General features: G+C 37.3%; 1 protein-coding gene across 1 annotated transcript; it reads right to left on the bottom strand.

Moving 5' to 3' along the window:
• Positions 1,289-2,664, bottom strand: LOC104719640 (transcription factor MYB98-like). Its single transcript, XM_010437596.2, has 3 exons — positions 2,594-2,664; positions 2,337-2,463; positions 1,289-1,959 (listed from the first exon to the last, which is right to left on the bottom strand). Exons 1-3 carry the CDS (start codon positions 2,662-2,664, stop codon positions 1,387-1,389), a joined length of 771 nt encoding a protein of 256 aa, XP_010435898.2. The 3' UTR covers positions 1,289-1,386.

Below are 21,518 nucleotides of genomic sequence, written 5' to 3'. Positions count from 1 at the left end.
TTACGTCTGGGAGGCTTTAAAGATTTGTTACCGTCCCTACAAATCACCACATGATCTTTCTTTGTGTTTTGTCCTCACTCGCACAGTTTCGACAGTCACTTCTAGGAAGGTCACCCATCGTGATACTACTCCAGTATTAGCACGCTTAACTGTGGAGTTCTCTCAGGACCTTGGCCGAAAAGATAAGTGCACTTTGGTGACATAGGTGGCCAAATCAATTATTTTAAACCTCTCCACAAGTCTCTGAAACCAGGGTGTCACAATATACAATCAAAATAAACATATAAAATTTAATATCTAACTTACCATATTAATTTGTCAATCAATTATTATATTTCACCTCTTATCTTTATATGATTCTATTTTTGTGAAATAAATAAACCATCATATCGTCCATATAACACTAAAAAATATTTTTTCCACATATGCTATAATTTGAATTTTTAAATTAAATAAAAATTGTTCAATGTATGAAAAAATTGTAACAAAATAAAAATTCCGACTGAGTAGCGGGTCATTCTTTGAATATTTATATTCAGTATCATACATTGTTTTGTTGAAAGAATAATTTTATATAATAAAATAAACTGTAGAAAATTTTAAATTAGTTAACTTTATTTTGTATAGAATATAATAATTATTTAATATATCAATGAAATAAAATTACAAAAATACACTAATTTGATGTTTTTAAATAATATATTTAATGCATTTATAGCAGAAGACAAGTTAAATGTAATGAGCTATGATATATTAGCAGTTAACAAGTTAAATGTAAAATTATATAATGAGATGGTTTATAACTAATATAAAATATCAAAAATGGTTTTAAAACTAATATAAAATATTAAATTATATTTTACAATTATAAAAGTAATATATAAAATTTTTGTATAAAATAAAGTTTAAACCGTGATATAACACTAGTACTGAGCTAGTTTTGAATTTAAACAATTATTTTATATATTTGTTCCATCCAAATTCATAATTTTACAAGAGCATATTTACAACTTTTTGTATGCAATTAACTGATTTTAAGAAAATTTTGGGCTGGCTTTCACAAATTTAATTTGGTGTTATTAGCTGTAGTTATAGTTAGAGAAATTAAATTAGTTATCCAAAAACCACATTCTGTTACAGACATAAGTTATGCAATTCTCATTCAATATAAGTTTGAAGTATATAACAAGTTTAAGATGAGAGAACGCCGCATATCATATATAATAACATATATGTCTTGTAAAGACAACTAGAAAACATACTGAAATGGTGTAAATTAGAAGTTGCTTAAAAATAGAAAAATGATAGATAGACAGAGAGATACATAGATTTCCTCATATGATACTTAGAATATATCTTGAGGAAAGAAATTACCCTCATGGGATATTACTCCCACCATTGCAGCAAATCCTTTAGACCGTCATTCACTGGTTGACAAAGCTCTGTTGCATAATTGTTCCATGGACACATTTCTGGCGTTGGAACATAATATGATGTTGTAGGCGCAGTGACTAATGGTTGGTTGGTCTGCATGCTAGTGTCAATTGTCTGCATGCCAGCATCCATGGTCTGTGTGCCAACGTCAATTGTCTGTGTGCGAACGTCAATTATATGTGTGCCACCGCCCATGTTCGGATCCGGCTCCTCAAAGAACATATCTTTATTATACTCATCATCGTCTTCGGTATTTGTCGCTTCACCATCGGTTTCAGTGGTCTTGGAAAGATTATCGTTATCGATTATGACATACCTTATGTAGTTTTCGAGGATGTTATTATCAGCGAAGTTGAAATTTTCACCAATTTGTTTTTGCACCCGACGCATTGTAGTGTTCCAGTGGTTCTTAATACCGTTAGGACTTCTTCCCGGGAGTTTTTGTGCAATTTTTACCCATTTCGTACCAACTATGTTGTGTAGTTCAATCAGTATTTGATCTTCTTCTTTAGTCCAAGGAGTATCCTGAAATCACATATTACATAATTATATATACATAAATCGCACCCATATTTTTTGTATTTATCTAAATTACCGTCATGTATCTAAATGACTTCTTTAATTGATGGAAGTAAAAGTAAACGGTACAAGGACGCACAACTGTGAAAAATAAAAAGTTGCTAATTCATTTTGCATTCAATTTCATATTAATTGTAACATTTGTAAGTATTATAATGTGTATCACTAAATTACGAACTTTTGTAAACAAAAAAAATAATCACGATGATGCAACATGATTTATTTGTAACCTTATATATACACACATATAAATTGTAATTATTATTATATATTTATATTAATATTTGAAATTAAGAAAATTGGAAGATTGAAAAAAAGATCACCTTAATATCAGGATGAAGATGGTTCTCCCACCTCTCTTTGCATTGTTTTCCTGTTCGTCCTTTGAGCTTTTTTGCGATTTTTGTCCATTTATTTGGCTCAACTTCCTTCACTATTTTTTTCAATTCTCTATATATTATAAAATATTATAACATCTTCAGAAAATAATATAAAAATATATACGGTTAAATAGTTATGAGAGTTTCAGTGATGGAATTATATTCTGCTTTTATATGATAAAAAAAATATGGAGACTTACGTGTCCTCAGATTTTGTCCATTTCGCTTTGATGATGTTACCTTTCTTCGAATGTTTGCTTGTCCGCACCATTTTTTTTTTCCCTTTTTGATAAGTTTTTACCATCTTCTGACCTTCATGTTGATTCATGATTTCTCTGGTTGTGTTTTTTATACTCTTTGGCACTGGCACATCAAATGACCGAGGTCCACCCATCATTTGATCAAGAGTTGGCACACAAACCATCTTAGTAAGCTCAGCATTGTGTACTGTTTCATCCAATAGAGTATGTCCCTGCAAACCATAAACCAAATGGATAGTTTTCTTGTTGGTTATGCTATTCATAGGTACCTTGAAAGTATCGATACTTGAGTAGGTTTTGATACTCACGAATGGATAATTTGATGGAACTTCATATGAGGGAGAGTTGTAAACCAGATGATTTTGGTTATTATCCAAAGTTTGATTGAGGAAATCATGACTTTGTTTTGGGATCGATGGTATAGGATTTAGCTGGTGATGACTAGAGATATCAGTCAGATCTGGTGGAAAACACCATTTGTTAAGAGAAGATTGATCTAAATTTTTATTGTAAAACGGCATATAAGATGCATCACTAGTAACAAGATTTTGGTGGGCTTCATTAAAGATGAAATTTTCATTAGTGATATTGTGTGAAAATTTCATCTGAACACCACCGAATTCAAACGACAGTTACACCAATTTTGAGAAACAAAAACTGAAAATGATTGAAATGAGTATGAAAGAGGTATTATGATCGGAAAGTTGAAAACAGATTCTGAAACCACTCGAAACGTATACAATCTTCTTATAAGAATTTATCAAAACTAGGAGAAGAAGATTACAAATGAGTGGTCAAAAAGAGTAAAGTATTTAAATATGATTAACTACAAAATGTAAAAAGCAATTTTTTTGTCAAAGAAAAATAATTGAAAGGCCAAAAATGTATTGATGAGTAACCATTTATAGGATGAGATTATGGCTGTCAAATATCTGGTCAATGTATTAATTAAGCCATAATTGTTTTTGTCAATATATGTATTGCGCTTTTAATAGATATTATAAAGTAGTCAAATATAAAACTTTGTGTGTAACATTCCAACTGGCACCTTTTATTGGAATCCATGTCCTGTGGGAAAGTTGATAAAGGGTGAGGATCAGGGTTCGAGGAACATCTGGCGCACCAATAACCTACTGGTGGATTGGGATATCCACAGTGATGGGTTAGGATCGATGCCCTGCAGGGCCAGCTTTGAATCTGTTTGGACGGCTAGCGGGATCCACGGACGGTCTGTTGGGGCAGCTAGCAGTGGGCTAGTGGGGTCCGCGGGACGGGTTGTCACAACAATCACCCCGATAGTGTGTGCCTACTCGAATCCACACTCCTCTAGATTCGACTCTGATAGTACTTGTAATGCCTCGATTACCATCTCTCTTAGTAGGGTTCATGCCAATTCCCAGTCCATAAGCCCACATTTATGAATGGGCCCCACATCCAATCCCTCTCGTTGGCCGATCCATATCCGACGATCAGTTCGCTATGTTCGAGAGGCTTTAAAGATTTGTTTAGCGACCCTACAAATCATCATGTTATATTTTCCTATGTTTTGTCTTCACTCGCAAAATTCCAACAGTCACTCTGAAGTTCTAACATAAGCACATTTAACTCTGAAGTTCTAGTTTGTTACGTCCTGAAGATTTCAAAACTTGTTACCGTCCCTACAAATAACCACATGATTTTTCCCTATTTTTTTTCCTCACTCACACAGTTCCGAGAATCACATGCCGGAAGGTCACCCATCTTGAAACTATTCTAGCACAAGCACACTTAACTGTGGAGTTATCTCAGGACCTTTGACCGAAATATAAGTGCACTTTGGTGATCTAGGTGGCCAAATCAATTCTTTTAAAACTCTCCGCAAACCAAGGAGTCACAATGTGAAAGTAAAAATTTTCAAAAAAAAACTACATTGTAATTGCTCTAGCATAATTTAATCTAAAATGCTTGCAAATATTGAATATGTTATAATGTAACAAAGTTTATCTTATAATAAACAATAATCAAAAATATTTATTGACCAAAGAGAAAGTTTGTGTGTTTAGAAATTTTTGATATATTTCACTTTTTTTTTGTTTTAGCCAATAAGAATCTGCCACGTAATAAAGGTAATAAAATAAAATTTTGAAATTATCCACATAAAATTGGGTTTTAATTTTACAAGGTTACATGATGGTTTGAGTTTATAAAGTATGGTAGAAAGTTTAAATTTTATAACTAAATGATGTTATACGTCGGTTTATGTTAATAAATGAGGATTTAAAGTTTAAATATATAGTTAAACGAGATTATATGTGGGTTTGGATTTACAATGGAGGATTAGAGTTTAGATTTTACAGTAACGAGGTTACATGTGAGTCTAGGTTTATAAAGATGGATTAGGGGTTATATTTTACAATTAAAAAAGATTATATATGTCTGTTTGAATTTATAGAGGAGAAGGAGGGTTTAGACTTTACAATTAAATGATATTATATGTCGGTTTGAGTTTATAAAATAGGATTACGGTTAAATTTTATAATTAAACGAAGTTATATATCAGTTTAACTTAATATATGATAATTAGAGTTTAGATTTAACAGTAAAACGAGATTATGTGCTGGTTTGGATTTAACAAAACTAATAATTTTGTCAATAATTTTACTTTTTAATATGTTTTATTTTAATAATTTTAACTTTTGTTTAAATGTAATTTGACATGGTGCAAGGGTGTTGAATACAAGGGTTTACCACGATACCACCCAAGTATTGTTCCTTTTTCCCACCATAAGTTTATCCTTTTGGATTGAATGTAGAAAGTGTATTCAACCCGAGAAACAGTATTAAAATTGTAAAACGGTATAAGATGCATCAGTAGTAACAAGACTTCGGTGGACATCATTAAAGATGAAATTTTCATAATTGGTGATATTCTATGAAAATTTCATCTTAACACCATTGAAAAAGATGTTTACACCAATTTTGAGAGAATCAAACTGAAAAATAATTGAATATGAGTATGAAATAAAGAGATATTATGATCAAAAGTTGAAAACATATACTGAAAACCACTAGAAAAGTATAAAATCTCATTAAAAGAATTTATCAAAACTCGGAGAAGAAGATTACACATGAGTGGTCAAAAAGAGTAAAGTCTTTAGATATGATTAACTACAAAATGTAAAAAGCATTTTTTTTGTCAAAGAAAAATAATTGAAAGGCCAAAAATATTAATGAGTAATCGTTTATAGGATGATATTATGTCTGTCAAATATTTGGTCAATGTATTAATTAAGCCATAATTGTTTTTTGTCAATATATGTATTGCGCTTCTAATAGATATTATAAAGTAGTCAAATATAAAACTTTGTATGTAACGTTCCAACTGGCACTTTTTATTGGAATCCATGTCCATTTTCGTCCCACAGACTCATTTTTCTTAGTGGACTCCACATCCACTCTCGGCCTTTGGATTCATCCATATATGACTGCTGGTTTGCTATGTCAGAGAGGCTTTAAAACTTTTTTACCGATCATACAAATTACCAAGTGCTATTTTTGTCGGTGTTTTGTTCTCACTCGCACAGTTCTGATAATCACTTCCCAGAGGATCATTAATCCTATACTTACTCCAGCCTAAACACGGTTAATTATAGAGTTCTCTCATAACCTTTGACCGAAAAGATAAGGGCACTTTGGTGAGATAGGTGGCCAAACCAATTCTTTTAAACCTCTCGACATGTACCTAAACTGGGGTGTCACAATTTACCCCCACTAACAGATCACAACATCCTCGGTGTGCACCAAGACCATCACCCCGATAGTGTGTGCCTACTCTAGATTCGACTCTGATAGTACTTGTAATGCCTCGATTACCATCTCTCTTAGTGGGGTTCATGCCCATTCCCAGTCCATAAGCCCACATTTATTAATGGGCCACTCATCCAATCCCTGTCGTGGGCCGATCTATATCCGACGATCAGTTCGCTATGTCCGAGAGGCTTTAAAGATTTGTTTAGCGACCCTACAAATCATCATGTTAGATTTTCATGTGTTTTGTCCTCACTCGCTGTAACGCCCGCGAACCAAACTCTGCGTTTTGGGGGTGGGTGTCGATCGACACCAAGGGTGGTGTCGGTCGACACCACTTATTTCTGGTTCGGCCAGATTTATTTAATCGTTGATTTGGTTTGGTTTGGTTTTGGGAAACCATTGAACCGGGTTATTTAAGTGGGATTTCGACGACATAAGGGTTTGGAGAGTATTTTGTGTCGCCGTTGAGAAAACAGTTTCTAAAGGTTCTTGTGAGGGTTTGTGAGATTTCAAGGTGTTTTTGGTGAGATCTTGCTGTGGGAGTGAAGATCCAGGGCTAGGAACGTGTTAGAAAGTTGCTGGGAATGTAGGATTCGTTGTTGTTGGTCTAAATCTTCCTGCAAAGAGGTGAGTGCATGACCATGAATAATCTAAGCCTTTGATTTCCTTGTTCTTGCTTGTTTGTTGTTGTTTTGTGTGTTTTTCTTGCTGGGATTGGTTGCTACAGGTTGCTATGGACGTATTTGGCTTGGGTTTTAAGTATTGGACGATTTGGAAGAGGTTGGGGAGCGAGAATCGACTCTCGGCTTTGAGCGGATTGTGGTTGCAGAGGGAGTGTCGCTCAACACCACTTGGTATCGGTCGACACAAGCAAATCACGCATCGATCGACACTATGGGGTAGTGTCGGTCGACACTTGGCTGGTGTCGGTCGACACCTCCCTTCCAGCGAGATGATGTTTGTTTTCCTGGTTTGTATGACTTGCTTGTTGATTTTTTGGAACTTTGGAATCACTGTTGCTTGTTTGTATAGCCCAATATATGGGAGGATTGCCTCACTGAGTGTTTATCAAATACTCATGCATCTCAATTTGTGTTTGTGGTGCAGGTAAAGGCAAAGTGTGATCGTGGAATCAAGGCAATGAAGAGGAGGATGTTCTAGGGACTCGATTGGTTGCTGTTTGGCATTGTTAGGTTGCTAGAGTTGGGTCTTTAGAACTTGCTAGGTTGCCGGTTCCTTGCTTCATGTTGTTTGACATTGGAATGATTATGTTTGGATATTGGTTATTCTATTATTGAGTATTATTGGATATTGGTATTTGTTATTCCGCTGTTGTTTGTGATTGTGGTTAGGTGGCTAGTGGGTATGGGACCACTAGTTGTAGTTTATTTATTATTATTATAATTTTATTATTATTTATTATTTTTTTTAAAAACGGGTCAGATCGTTTCAGTTTGGTATCAGAGCCCTTACAGTTCTAGGTTTAGGTTCACTAGGTTTCTGTTGTTGATGTTGGGATTGCATGCTTTGATTGATTATATGAGTTAGTCAATTTTGTGTGGCATGGAGTCCTAGAACATCCTCTTCGAACCTACAGTGTGATTCCACGGTGAGTTTATGTTTATGTGGTTTTGTGTTATGTTAAGATTGCTTGTTAGCCTCTGTTCTTGGAAGTGCAATGGTTAAAGTTCTTTGAGTTGTTTGTCGTGGACGTGGGCATTGTCGTGGTCGTGGTCGGACGGGTTTCCAAGGCCAGCAAGTGTGTGGTCCAGAGTTCCACGAGGAGGTACGTCGTAGGATCGCAAGCGTATCAGGAGGGACTAGAGGGGGTTAGCCGGTGAGCGTGCCGGGGGTGCTGGGAACCCAAGTGTGGGGTTGGAGCAGGTGGAGCCCATGGTTGAGATGATCGCTTGGCGGATCTGTTGGCGTGCTGTGGGAGCGGTTATCAAGAGGGTTACCAGTGCAGGCTCCAGTTGTACCGCATGTGGCGGGGTGCAGCCGAGGGCTGCGGATGTTGAGGACTATCCATCCTTTGTTAGGAGGATGGAGCAGTTGTAGATGACCGGTACGAGATTCTTCTCGAGAGGTATCGAGCCTAGAGGGGCAGATAGGTGTTCATATGTAGTTGAATCAGATATTTCTCTGTTTGGTGGGTAATCCAGGTTGATATGAGAAGTTGAGTGGGCAGGTGTAACATTGCAATGTTATACTCGGACTATAGGAGGTACTTTTGGTCGGGAGATGTTTATAGTCGTTAAGGATTGTTGCTCCTGAGGGGATGGTGATTCTCCTGAATACCGATAGCTCGAGGGGCTGAGGGCTCCGAGAGTGGCATAGGGGGTGCTGTTCTCCTAAGGGGATGAGTAGTTCCCCTCATACCGAGATCTTGAGGATTGTGGTCCATGAGTAAGACAATATAACTCGAAGACGCTGGTCTAAGAGTGAGATCGGTATGGCTCGAAGGTTGCGACGTAAGGGTGGAGGAGTTGGGAGAAAGCAATGCCTAGGACGTGAGNCATTGCAATGTTATACTCGGACTATAGGAGGTACTTTTGGTCGGGAGATGTTTATAGTCGTTAAGGATTGTTGCTCCTGAGGGGATGGTGATTCTCCTGAATACCGATAGCTCGAGGGGCTGAGGGCTCCGAGAGTGGCATAGGGGGTGATGTTCTCCTAAGGGGATGAGTAGTTCCCCTCATACCGAGATCTTGAGGATTGTGGTCCATGAGTAAGACAATATAACTCGAAGACGCTGGTCTAAGAGTGAGATCGGTATGGCTCGAAGGTTGCGACGTAAGGGTGGAGGAGTTGGGAGAAAGCAATGCCTAGGACGTGAGTATAAGCAAACCGATTGAATGTAGACCTCGATAGATTGAGGTTGGATTAATCTCGGGTTTTGGATGTGTTGACCAATGGATCAGGGTTTTACGATCAGAGCGGTTATGAATGTGTGGCTGTTGCGCCAGGATTGTGAGGCCGGTGGTGCTGGAGTCCCGGGAAGGGGAGTTGCAGCAGGTTTGAGCCGGGAAAGACATGTTTTCCAGATGCATACGTTCACGAGAAGCCTTTATGGCAGGGTAATCTAAACATTGCGACGATTTTGGTTTACATTCATTGGAGATGGACAGGGTTGTTAGATTCAAGGTTTTGGTAAGTTTGTTGAGGGAAACAAGGCAAGTGGTTTGATTTGGCAGCTTGCAAAGAATTCGATGCGGTGAATCAGAATATGTGAACGTATGGTACTTGTTTGTTTTATTATGTTCGTATTGATGATTTGCTGGGGAGAATTGCTAAGCGGGAAGCTAATTTTGTAATAAGCTATCTTGTGGAAGTTTCCTTAAGAGACAAGTTACTAGAGGTTCTTGGATGGACAAGAGGTGTTGATATTCGGGTGGTGGTGAATTGATGTGAGCATACTTGATTATTAGTCTAGTAGAGCTAAGGAAGAAAAAAGGGGATTCTTACGTCTTATCACTTCACCGTCGGGAGCGTCGATGTGGTGCGTCAAGTAGCAGGACGAGGTATGGGTTGAAGAGTTCGTGTTGATGCCGTTTGGGTTGACAAATGCGCCAGCAGCTTTTATGAGGTTGATGAACAGCGTGTTTCAAGAGTTCCTGGACGTCTCAGTCATCATCTTCATCGACAACATCTTGGTTTATTCTAAGAGTCCTGAGGAACATGCAGTGCATTTGAGGGCAGTTCTGGAGAACTTGCGGGAGCAGAAGTTGTTTGCCAAGTTGCGCAAGTGTAGTTTCTGGCAGCGGGAGATGGGTTTTCTGGGTCACATTTTGTCTGCAGATGGGGTTTCTATAGATCCAGAGAAGATTCAGGCTATAAGGGATTGGTCTAGAACGCAGAATGCCACAGAGATCAGGAGTTTTCTTGGGTTGGCAGGTTACTATAGGAGGTTTGTGCAGGGGTTTGCGAGCAGAGCACGTCCTATGACTAAGTTGACAGGGAAGGATGTTCCTTTTGTTTGGTCACAGGAGTGTGAGGAAGGCTTTGCAAGCATGAAGGAGATGTTGACTACTACTCCAATTTTGGTTTTGCCTGAGCAGGGAGAACCTTATGCGGTGTATACAGATGCATCCAGAGTTGGTTTGGGGTGTGTGTTGATGCAGCATGGGAAGGTGATTGCCTACGCTTCGCAGCAGTTGCGGAAGCATGAGGAAAACTATCCTACTTATGACTTAGAGATGGTTGTTGTAGTTTTTGCCCTGAAGATTTGGAGATCTTATGTTTATGGTGCAAAGGTATACAGATCATAAGAGCCTGAAGTATATATTCACCCAGCCCGAGCTGAACTTGAGGTAGAGGCGGTGGATGGAGCTAGTGGCGGATTATGATCTGGAGATAGCTTATCACCTTGGTAAGGCTAAACTGGTTGCGGATGCTCTGAGTCGGAAGCGGGCAACTTTGGCTCAGGAGTAGGATATGGAGTCTCTGGTAGGAGAGATAAGTGCGTTGAGCTTGTGTGCGGTTTCTCAGGAGCCGTTGGGTTTGGTTGAAACTGATAGAGCAGATCTGTTGAGCAGAGTGCAGTTGGCTCAGGAAAAGGATTTGGGGCTGGTGAATGCCTCAAAGGATGTGGATTCAGAGTATCAGGTTTCGGCTAATGGTACTATTTTGGTGCATGGGCGAATTTGTGTGCCTAAGGATGAGGAGTTGAGGCAGGAAATCCTGAGAGAGGCTCATGCGAGCATGTTCTCTATTCATCCCAGAGCGACTAAGATGTACCGTGATATCAAGAGGTACTATCCCTCTGTCAGCTAGTGAAGGCTGAGCATCAGGTACCAGGTGGTTTGCTGAAGAGTCTTCCCATTCCGGAGTGGAAGTGGGATATAATTACTATGGACTTCGTGGTTGGTTCCTAGTGTCCAGGACGTTTGATACTATACGGGTCATTGTGGACCGATTGACTGAGTCGGCACATTTTCTGGCCATTAAGAAGACTGATGGGGCAGCAGTCTTGGCTAAGAAGTATGTGAAGGAGATATTCAGGTTGCATGGGGTGCCAGCGAGCATTGTGTCTGATAGGGATTCCAAGTTCACTTCGGTGTTCTGGAGGGCATTTCAGTCAGAGATGGGCACTAAGGTGCATATGAGTACAACTTATCATCCCCTGACAGATGGACGGTCAGAGAGGACGATCCAGACGTTGGAGGATTTGCTGAGGATGTGTGTGCTGGATTGGGGTGGCCATTGGGCATATCATTTGAGCTTGGTAAAGTTTGCTTACAACAACAGTTACCAGGCGAGTATGGGCATGGCTCCTTATGAGGCTTTGTATGGGAGGTCGTGTCGTACACCGTTATGCTGAACTCAGATGGGGGAGAGGAGCATGTACGGGGCAGATTTTGTTCAGGAGACTTCGGAGAAGATTCGGGTTCTCAAGCTGAACATGAAGGAAGCTCAGGATCGGCAGAGGAGTTATGCCGATAGGAGGAGGAGAGATCTTGAGTTTCAAGTTGGAGATAGAGTGTACCTCAAGATGGCCATGTTGCGGGGTCCGAACAGGTCATTGACCGAGTCTAAGTTGAGTCCGAGGTATATGGGTCCGTTCAGAGTGATTGAGCAAGTTGGACCAGTGGCATACAGACTGGAGTTACCTGAGGTTATGTGAGCATTCCATAAGGTTTTCCATGTGTCTATGTTGCGGAAGTGTCTCTGTGAGGATGATCAGTTGTTGGCTAAGATTCCTCAGGATATTCAGCCTAACATGACTTTGGAGGCGAGACCAGTGAGGGTTCTTGGGAGGAGGATCAAGGAACTTCAGAAAAAGAAGATTCCTTTGATGAGAGTCCTTTGGGACTGTGATGGTGTTGAGGAAAGGTTTCCTGAAATATAAGTTTATAAAAGAGGAAATATTCCAAAAGTGGAAAGTTCTAAAAATGGAAAGTTTGATGGGAGTTAGAATTCTCCATTTTTAGTGGTTGTGAGCCTCGAAGGGGCTAGTGTGGCCTTCATGGCGGACTTTTGAGTCATTGTACCCGTGTATGGCGGTCTTTTGAGACATTGTGTGGCCATTGTGGCGGACTGTTTAGCCATTGTTTGGCCTTTGTGGCGGGCTGTTTAGCCAATTGTGTGACCTTTGTGGCAGGCTGTTTAGCCAATTGTGTGGCCTTTGTGGTGGGCTGTTTAGCCAGAGTGCCTGTTTAGGCGGTCTTTCGGGATAAATGGTTTTTGTGACGGTCCTTCGGGACAGATGGTCTTTGTGACGGTCCTTCGGGATAGATGGTCTTTGTGACGGTCCTTTGGGACAGATGGTCTTTGTGACGGTCCTTCGGGACGAGTGGCCTTGGTGGCGGTCCTGTTTAGGACATTTGTTTGGCCTTTGTGGCGGTCCTGTTTAGGACATTTGTTTGGCCTTTCTGGCGGTCCTGTTTAGGACATTTTTTTGGCCTTTGTGGCGGTCCTGTTTAGGATATTTGTTTGGCCTTTGTGGCGGCCCGTTGGGCAGTGAGATGATCCTTGTGTGGTCATGAGGTATTCTAGTGAGGGGATATGTGGTTGGTAGGACATTGTGTTGTCTTACGCGAGCCACGGGAAGGAAACCTGGATAGGGATAGGACTCAGACGTGTTCATAATTGTTTTCTCGCGACTCTTGGGGACCTAGGTTCTCCTAGTACCGTCATATTCTAAGAATTTGTGGCTTGAGAGCATGATTGGTATATCGACTTCTGATGACGATCCAAGGGCGCGCTGTAGGGTGGCAACCCGAGAGACGAGTATTGGACTTCCTTATACATTATGGCATGCGGGCTTAGGTCTGATGAGGAGCCAATATTATGGCATGAAGGCTTCAGTCTGATGAGAAGCCGATAAAACTCAAGGTTTAGGCCTATGAGAAAAGGAAAGTCCAAAAGTCAAGAGCAAATAATGCCTGGAGCGTGAGTCTATCTCCTAGAGGTAACCTTTCGTATATCGGTCGGAGGAGTGCGGGCCGTGGAGACGGTAGCACGGGAGTCCTTGGCTGAGTGTTATTCGAGATTCGAGGACGAATCTATGTTGGTGGAGGAGAATTGTAACGCCCGGTGTCGATCGACACCATTTATTTCTGGTTCGGCCAGATTGATTTAATCGTCGATTTGGTTCGGTTTGGTTTTGGAAACCTTTGAACCGGGTTACCTAAGTGGGATTTTGACGACATAAGGGTTTGGAGAGTATTTTGTGTCGCCGTGTGTTGTTTTTGAGAGAGAAAAGGAGAAAACAGTTTCTAAAGGTTTTTGTGAGTGTTTGTGAGATTTCAAGGTGTTTTTGGTGAGATCTTGCTGTGGGAGTGAAGATCCAGGGCTAGGAACGTGTTAGAAGGTTGCTGGGAGTGTAGGATTTGTTGTTGTTGGTCTAAATCTTCCTGCAAAGAGGTGAGTGCATGACCATGGCTAAATTATATGTGGGTTTGGATATACAATGGATGATTAGAGTTTAGATTTTACAGTAACGAGGTTACATGTGAGTCTGGGTTTATAAAGATGGATTAGGGGTTATATTTTACAATTAAAAGAGATTATATATGTCTGATTGAATTTATAGAGGAGAATGAGGGTTTAGACTTTACAATTAAATGAGATTATATGTCGGTTTGAGTTTATGAAATAGGATTATGGTTAAATTTTATAATTAAACGAAGTTATATATCAGTTTGACTTAATATAGGATAATTAGAGTTTAGATTTAACAGTTAAACGAGATTATGTGCTGCTTTGGATTTGACAAAACTAATAATTTTTTCAATAATTTTACTTTTTAATATGCTTTATTTTAATAATTTTAACTTTTGTTTAAATGTAATTTGACATGGTGCAAGGATGTTGAATACAAGGGTTTACCATGATACCACCCAAGTATTGTTCTTTTTTCCCACCATAAGTTTATCCTTTTGGATTGAATGTAGAAAGTGTATTCAACCCGAGAAACAGTTTTAGAATTGTAAAACGGTATAAGATGCATCAGTAGTAACAAGACTTCGGTGGACTTCATTAAAGATGAAATCCTCATAATTGGTGATATTCTATGAAATTTTCATCGTAACACCATTGAAAACGATGTTTACACCAATTTTGAGAGAATCAAACAGAAAAATAATTGAATATGAGTATGAAATAAAGAAATATTATGATCAAAAGTTGAAAACAGATACTGAAAACCACTGGAAAAGTATAAAATCTCATTAAAAGAATTTATCAAAACTTGGAGAAGAAGATTACACATGAGTGGTCAAAAAGAGTAAAGTCTTTAGATATGATTAACTACAAATTGTAAAAAGCATTTTTTTGTCAAAGAAAAATAATTGAAAGGCCAAAAATGTATTAATGAGTAACTGTTTATAGGATGATATTATGGCTGTCAAATATATGGTCAATGTATTAATTAAGCCATAATTGTTTTTTGTCAATATATGTATTGCGCTTTTAATAGATATTATAAAGTAGTCAAATATAAAACTTTGTATGTAACGTTCCAACTGACATTTTTTATTGGAATTCATGTCCATTTTCGTCCCACAGACTCATTTTTCTTAGTGGGCTCCACATCCACTCTCGGCCTTTGGATCCATCCATATATGACTGCAGGTTTGCTATGTCCGAGAGGCTTTAAAATTTTTTTTACAAATCATACAAATTACCAAGTGCTATTTTTGTCGGTGTTTTGTTCTCACTCGCACAGTTCTGATAATCACTTCCCAAAGGATCATTAATCCTGAACCTACTCCAGCCTAAACACGCTTAATTATAGAGTTCTCTCGGAACCGTTGACCGAAAAGATAAGTGCACTTTGGTGAGATAGGTGGCCAAACCAATTCTTTTAAACATCTCTGCATGTACCTAAACCGGGGTGTCACAATTTACCCCCACTAACAGATCACAACATCCTCGGTGTGCACCAAGACCATCACCCCGATAGTGTGTGCCTACTCTAGATTCGACTCTGATAGTACTTGTAATGCCTCGATTACCATCTCTCTTAGTGGGGTTCATGCCCATTCCCAATCCATAAGCCCACATTTATTAATGGGCCACTCATCCAATCCCTGCCGTGGACCGATCCATATCCGACGATCAGTTCGCTATGTCCGAGAGGCTTTGAAGATTTGTTTAGCGACCCTACAAATCATCATGTTAGATTTTCATGTGTTTTGTCTTCACTCGCAAAATTCCAACAATCACTATGAAGTTCTAGCATAAGCACATTTTACTCTGAAGTTCTAGTTTGCTACGTCCTGAAGATTTCAAAACTTGTTACCTTCCCTACAAATAACCACAAGATCTTTCCCTGTTTTTTTTTCTCACTCACACAGTTCCGAGAATCACATGCCGCAAGGTCACCCATCCTGAAACTACTCTATCACAAGCACACTTAACTGTGCAGTTATCTCATGACCTTTGACCGAAATATATGTGTACTTTGGTGACCTAGGTGGCCAAATCAATTCTTTTAAAACTCTCCGTAAACCAGGGTGTCACAATGTGAAAGTAAAAATTTTCAAAAAAAAAACTACATTGTAATTGCTCTAGCATAATTTAATCTAAAATGCTTGCAAATATTGAATATGTTATAAGGTAACAAAGTTCATCTTATAATAAACAATAATCAAAAAATTTAGTGACCAAAGAGAAAGTTTGTGTGTTTAGAAATTTTTGATATATTTCACTTTTTTTTTAGCCAATAAGAATCTGCCACGTAATAAAAGTAATAAAATAAAATTTTGAAATTATCCACATAAAATTGGGTTTTAATTTTACTAGGTTATATGATGATTTGAGTTTATAAAGTATGGTAGAAAGTTTAAATTTTATGACTAAATGATGTTATATGTCAGTTTATGTTAATAAATGAGGATTTAGAGTTTAAATATATAATTAAATGAGATTATATGTGGGTTTGGATTTACAATGGAGGATTAGAGCTTAGATTTTACACTAACGAGGTTACATGTGAGTCTGGGTTTATATAGATGGATTAGGGGTTATATTTTACAATTAAAAGAAATTATATATGTCTGTTTGAATTTATAGAGGAGAAGGAGGGTTTAGACTTTACAATTAAATGAGATTATATGTCGGTTTGAGTTTATAAAGTAGGATTATGGTTAAATTTTATAATTAAACGAAGTTATATATCAGTTTGACTTAATATAAGATAATTAGAGTTTAGATTTAACAGTTAAACGAGATTATGTGCTGGTTTGGATTTAATAAAACTAATAATTTTGTCAATAATTTTACTTTTTAATATGTTTTATTTTAATAATTTTAACTTTTGTTTAAATGTAATTTGAGATGGTGCAAGGGTGTTGAATACAAGGGTTTACCACGATACCACCCAAGTATTGTTCCTTTTTCCCACCATAAGTTTATCCTTTTGGATCGAATATAGAAAGGGTATTCAACCCGAGAAACAGTTTTAAAATTGTAAAACGGTATAAGATGCATCAGTAGTAACAAGACTTCGGTGGACTTCATTAAAGATGAAACTTTCATAATTGGTGATATTCTATGAAAATTTCATCTTAACACCATTGAAAACGATGTTTACACCAATTTTGAGAGAATCAAACTGAAAAATAATTGAATATGAATATGAAATAAAGAGATATTATGATCAAAAGTTGAAAACAGATACTTAAAACCACTAGAAAAGTATAAAATCTCATTAAAAGAATTTATCAAAACTCGGAGAAGAAGATTACACATGAGTGGTCAAAAAGAGTTAAGTCTTTAGATATGATTAACTAAAAATGGAAAATGTAAAATCAACATTTTCATGAAAGAAAAATAATTTAAAGGCAAAAAAATTATTGATTAGTGACTGTCTATAGGATGGGACTATGGCTCTCAAATATATGGTCAAGTTATTAAGCCATAACTGTTTTTTTTTTGTAAATAGATGTTTTGGGCTTTTAATAGATATTATCATGTAATCAAATATAAAACTATGGGCTCACCCATATTCGACGACTAGTTTGCCACGTCCGGGAGGCTTGAAAGACTTATTTACCGATCCTACAAATCAGCAAATGATATTTCTCTGTGTTTTGTCCTTACTCTCACAGTTTCAAGAATCACTTCTAGGAAAGTAACTCATCCTAAAACTACTCTAGGACAAGCACGCTTAATTTTAGACTTCTCTCAGGGTCTTTAACTGATAAATAAGTGCACTTTGATGATATAGGTGACCAAATCAATTATTTTAAAACTCTCCGAAAACCAGAGTGTCACAATGTGAAAAGTAAATTTAAAAAAAAACTACATAGTAATTTCTTTAGCACAATTTAATCTAAAGTGTTTGCAAATATTGAGTAGGTTATAATGTAACATATTTCATCTTATAATAAACAATAATCATAAAATTTTAGTGATCAAAGAGAAAGTTTGTGGGTTTAGAATTTTTTTTTATATATTTCACTTTTTATTTTGTTTTAGCCAATAAGAATATTCCACCTAATAAAAGTATTTAAAATAAAAATTTGAATTATCCACCTAAAATTGAAATTTGATTTTACAACGTTATATGTCGATTTTGGTTTATAAATTATGGTAGAAAGTTTAAATTTTATAACTAACTAGAAAAGGACCCGCCCAATGTACGGATTTTAAGTTTTGTAAATAAAAGAAAATTTAATAAAAATATATTAAAATATATTGTACATTATTTATTTTTTATACTGTAATACACTGATTTATATCCATATATAGATCTTTTATGTATGTTACCATTCAAAGTGTATTTTTTACACCTAGGTGTATATTGTATGTTACATATATATTATTTACCATCATCTAGAAAATATCTATATGAACAAATTAAGCCAACTATTATATGTCTCTTTAGTTTCACTTTTGCATAGTTCTTTAATCACTAAAATTGTTGGCTCAAAAAATGTTTTGAATTAAAAAAATTTACATCACAGTAGTGTATGACTAACCATATAGAGAATCTCGGTTCTACCATCCTCCCTTATGGAGAGAACTAGGGATGTCAATTGGGCTGACCATGTCCAAATGGGTCTGTCCAATTGGACACCTCCATTTTTTGGACATTCATGGTTTAAGCCCAAATAAAACCATGTCCAAATATGTCCAAACTAAATAGGACCATGACCAATTGGGTTGTCCATGGGGTCCAGATTATACATAAACTCATCAAATACTTATTCTTAAGATTAAACTTATAAATTCATCATTAACACTCAAAAGTTCATACTAAATCCATAAATAAGTTATAAATCCAATACATACTCATACTTAATGGTCTCATACTCATACTTAAATTAATGGTCTCATACTCTCATTCATACTCTAATCTTCTTTCTTACACCTTCTCCTTCCTCCCCTTCTTCTTCTCGTGCTTCTCCTTCTTCTTCTTCTTTATCTTCCTCAAAAAACTCGGATCCACCTACCAAAATGAAAACTATTAATGAACCATCACTTCATTCATAGAAAACAAAACAAAATCAAGTTATAAGAGTTAGTATACTTACTAATTTCCTCAAAACCTCTTAACCAGTTTCTTGCACAGATAAGTGCTTGCACATTAGATGGAAGTAGACGGTTCCTGTACTTGTTTAGAACTCGACTTCCCACACTAAATGATGACTCGGAAGACACTGTTGTTATAGGAATACAAAGTACATCACATGCCATGCGAGATAACTCTTTAAAACGTGCTGCATTATCTTTCCAATACTTCAAGACATCCAAACTCTGAAACGCAACCATATCCAAAGCTGGTTCATCCAAGTACATATCTAAAGCCGATTTTCCTGTTCCAGCTTTTTGAGAAACAAATGCATAAAAGCCCTACATAATATGACAAAGAACATAATAAGAATAGAGAGAACTGATAATATGACAAAGAACATAACAGAATAAGTTACTTACACCATATCCAGATGGTAGGTTATCCTCCATAACTTGTGAAGTTGCAGCGGTGTTCACAGGATTCTTCTTATAAACTCCATACAGCTTTTCTATCTTCTTGCGGATGTGATCCAACTTAGACTTGCTAGTTGATGGATCTAAAGTGCTAAAGCAGTATTCTAAACAAGTGAACTTCAACCTTGGATCCAAAACAGCAGCAATCGCAAGTATATCACTGTAGTCTTTCCAATATTTGTCAAACTTCCGCTTCATGGTGTCCACCATTTCACAAATGGTCTCATCCTCAGATATTGCATGAACTTCAAGCCAACTTTCAATTTTTCAAACTTGCATAAAGTACAGATTCGCAGTAGGATATTTAGAGCCTGAAACAATTTTTGTTATTTCATCAAATGGCCTCAAGAACTCGCATATAAGCTCTGCTCTAGACCACTCCAATTCAGACGGAAACCACTTATAACTCGGCTCCATTTCAGCAAGTTTACGCAGCACATCTTTAAATTGGATCGCTCTAGACAACATTAGATGGGTTGAGTTCCAACGTGTTCTCACATCCATAACAAGACCAGCTTTAGTATGAATCCCAACAGTTTCAACACACCCTTGGAACATCTGTTCTCGAGACTCTGAAATCCTCACAAACTTGACACTTTCCCTAATTTTATCTAAAGCTTTCTCTATCACATCTAATCCATCTTGAACTATCAAATTCAAAATATGAGCTACACACCTTACATGAAAAAACTCTCCACCACAGATCAAATCCTTTCTAAGTTGCCTTTTTAGAAATCCTTGCATATTATCATTCGATGAAGCATTGTCTACAGTAATAGTAGATACTTTCTTATCTAAACCCCATGCTTTCAACAACTCAATCAACTTCATACCCAATGCAACACCAGAATGAGGTGGAGGAAAAGCACAAAACGATATTATTTTGGCTTGTAAGTTCCAATTTGCATCAATGTAATGTGCAGTTAAACACATATAACCTTCCACGGTTATTGCTCTCCATAAATCAGTTGTAAAACAAACTCGACCCGGAATTTCACTCAAAATCTGCTTAAGTTTGTTTTTCTCCTTCTCAAAAATTTTCAGAACATCAGCAACTGCAGTATTCCTACTCCAAAACTCAATACTCGGATTGACATATGCAAAAGCTTCCCTAATCCTTCTACATTCAACAAATGAGTAAGGAAGATCATGCTCTATAATGGCAACAACAATCAACTCACGGAACACCATCATATCAATCTTTCGACTATGAGTACTAGGAGTACTACCAGGAGTTTTGGAACAAGTTTTCATATGCCTAAGCAAAGTAGTTGTTCCATTCCTATCCAGATTCAAGTGATAATTATACTTGCAGTGGTTGCATATAATATGATATTTATCATCTTTATCTCTCTCTACAATTATAGTGAAATTTTTCCAACACCTTGAATGTCTACGTTTACCTCTTTTCACTTGAGCATGAGATGATTCACCCATGAGAGATTCATCTTCCACCGGATTGTTTTCATCTTCCACCAGATTGTTTTCTTCTTCCAGCATATGTCGATCCCATTCAGTATCACTCACGATGTAGTTATCATCACACAAGCTTAGTGATTTGTCCATCTGTGGACATAAAAATCAACATCACAAACCCAGTAATTAGAGTAATTAGAGTAAAACCCACAAACCCACAAACCCAGTAATTACGAATTAGAGTAAACCCACAAAATTTACCTTTTCAAAAGTTCGCAAAGTAGAGTTTTAGATCTGATTGAAGCTCCAAGCTTCAGATCACGAGAAGCAGAGCCGCAGAGGAGATGCTTGATGACGATTGACGAGATGAATGATGATTTGAAATCGATTATCGCCTGAGAGAGAAACTTAGAATCGATTATCGCCTGAGAGGCTGAGAGAGAAAGAGGAGAAAGAGAGAAGCGACGAAATGCAGAAAAAAAAGTTTCCCCCAAATTGTAAAAACCCTAATTTTTTTGGGTTATTGGACAGCCCATGTCCAAATTAGTTTAGACCATATATCAATGGGCTAAATTGGTTTTAGACCCATTTGACCATTTTAAATTTGGTAATGACCAAAACCAGTCCAAATTAATTTGGACTGGACAGCCCATGGTTTTAGAGACCAATTGACATCTCTAGAGAGAACCTTGCGTCCAACCTCCTCCACTATGGAGAGAACCTT

This window comes from Camelina sativa, chromosome 10 (assembly GCF_000633955.1).
Source record: "Camelina sativa cultivar DH55 chromosome 10, Cs, whole genome shotgun sequence".
Taxonomy (NCBI): domain Eukaryota; kingdom Viridiplantae; phylum Streptophyta; class Magnoliopsida; order Brassicales; family Brassicaceae; genus Camelina; species Camelina sativa.
The sequence above is the reverse complement of the archived record's forward strand: the minus strand, read 5'-3'. Positions and strand labels throughout refer to the sequence as shown.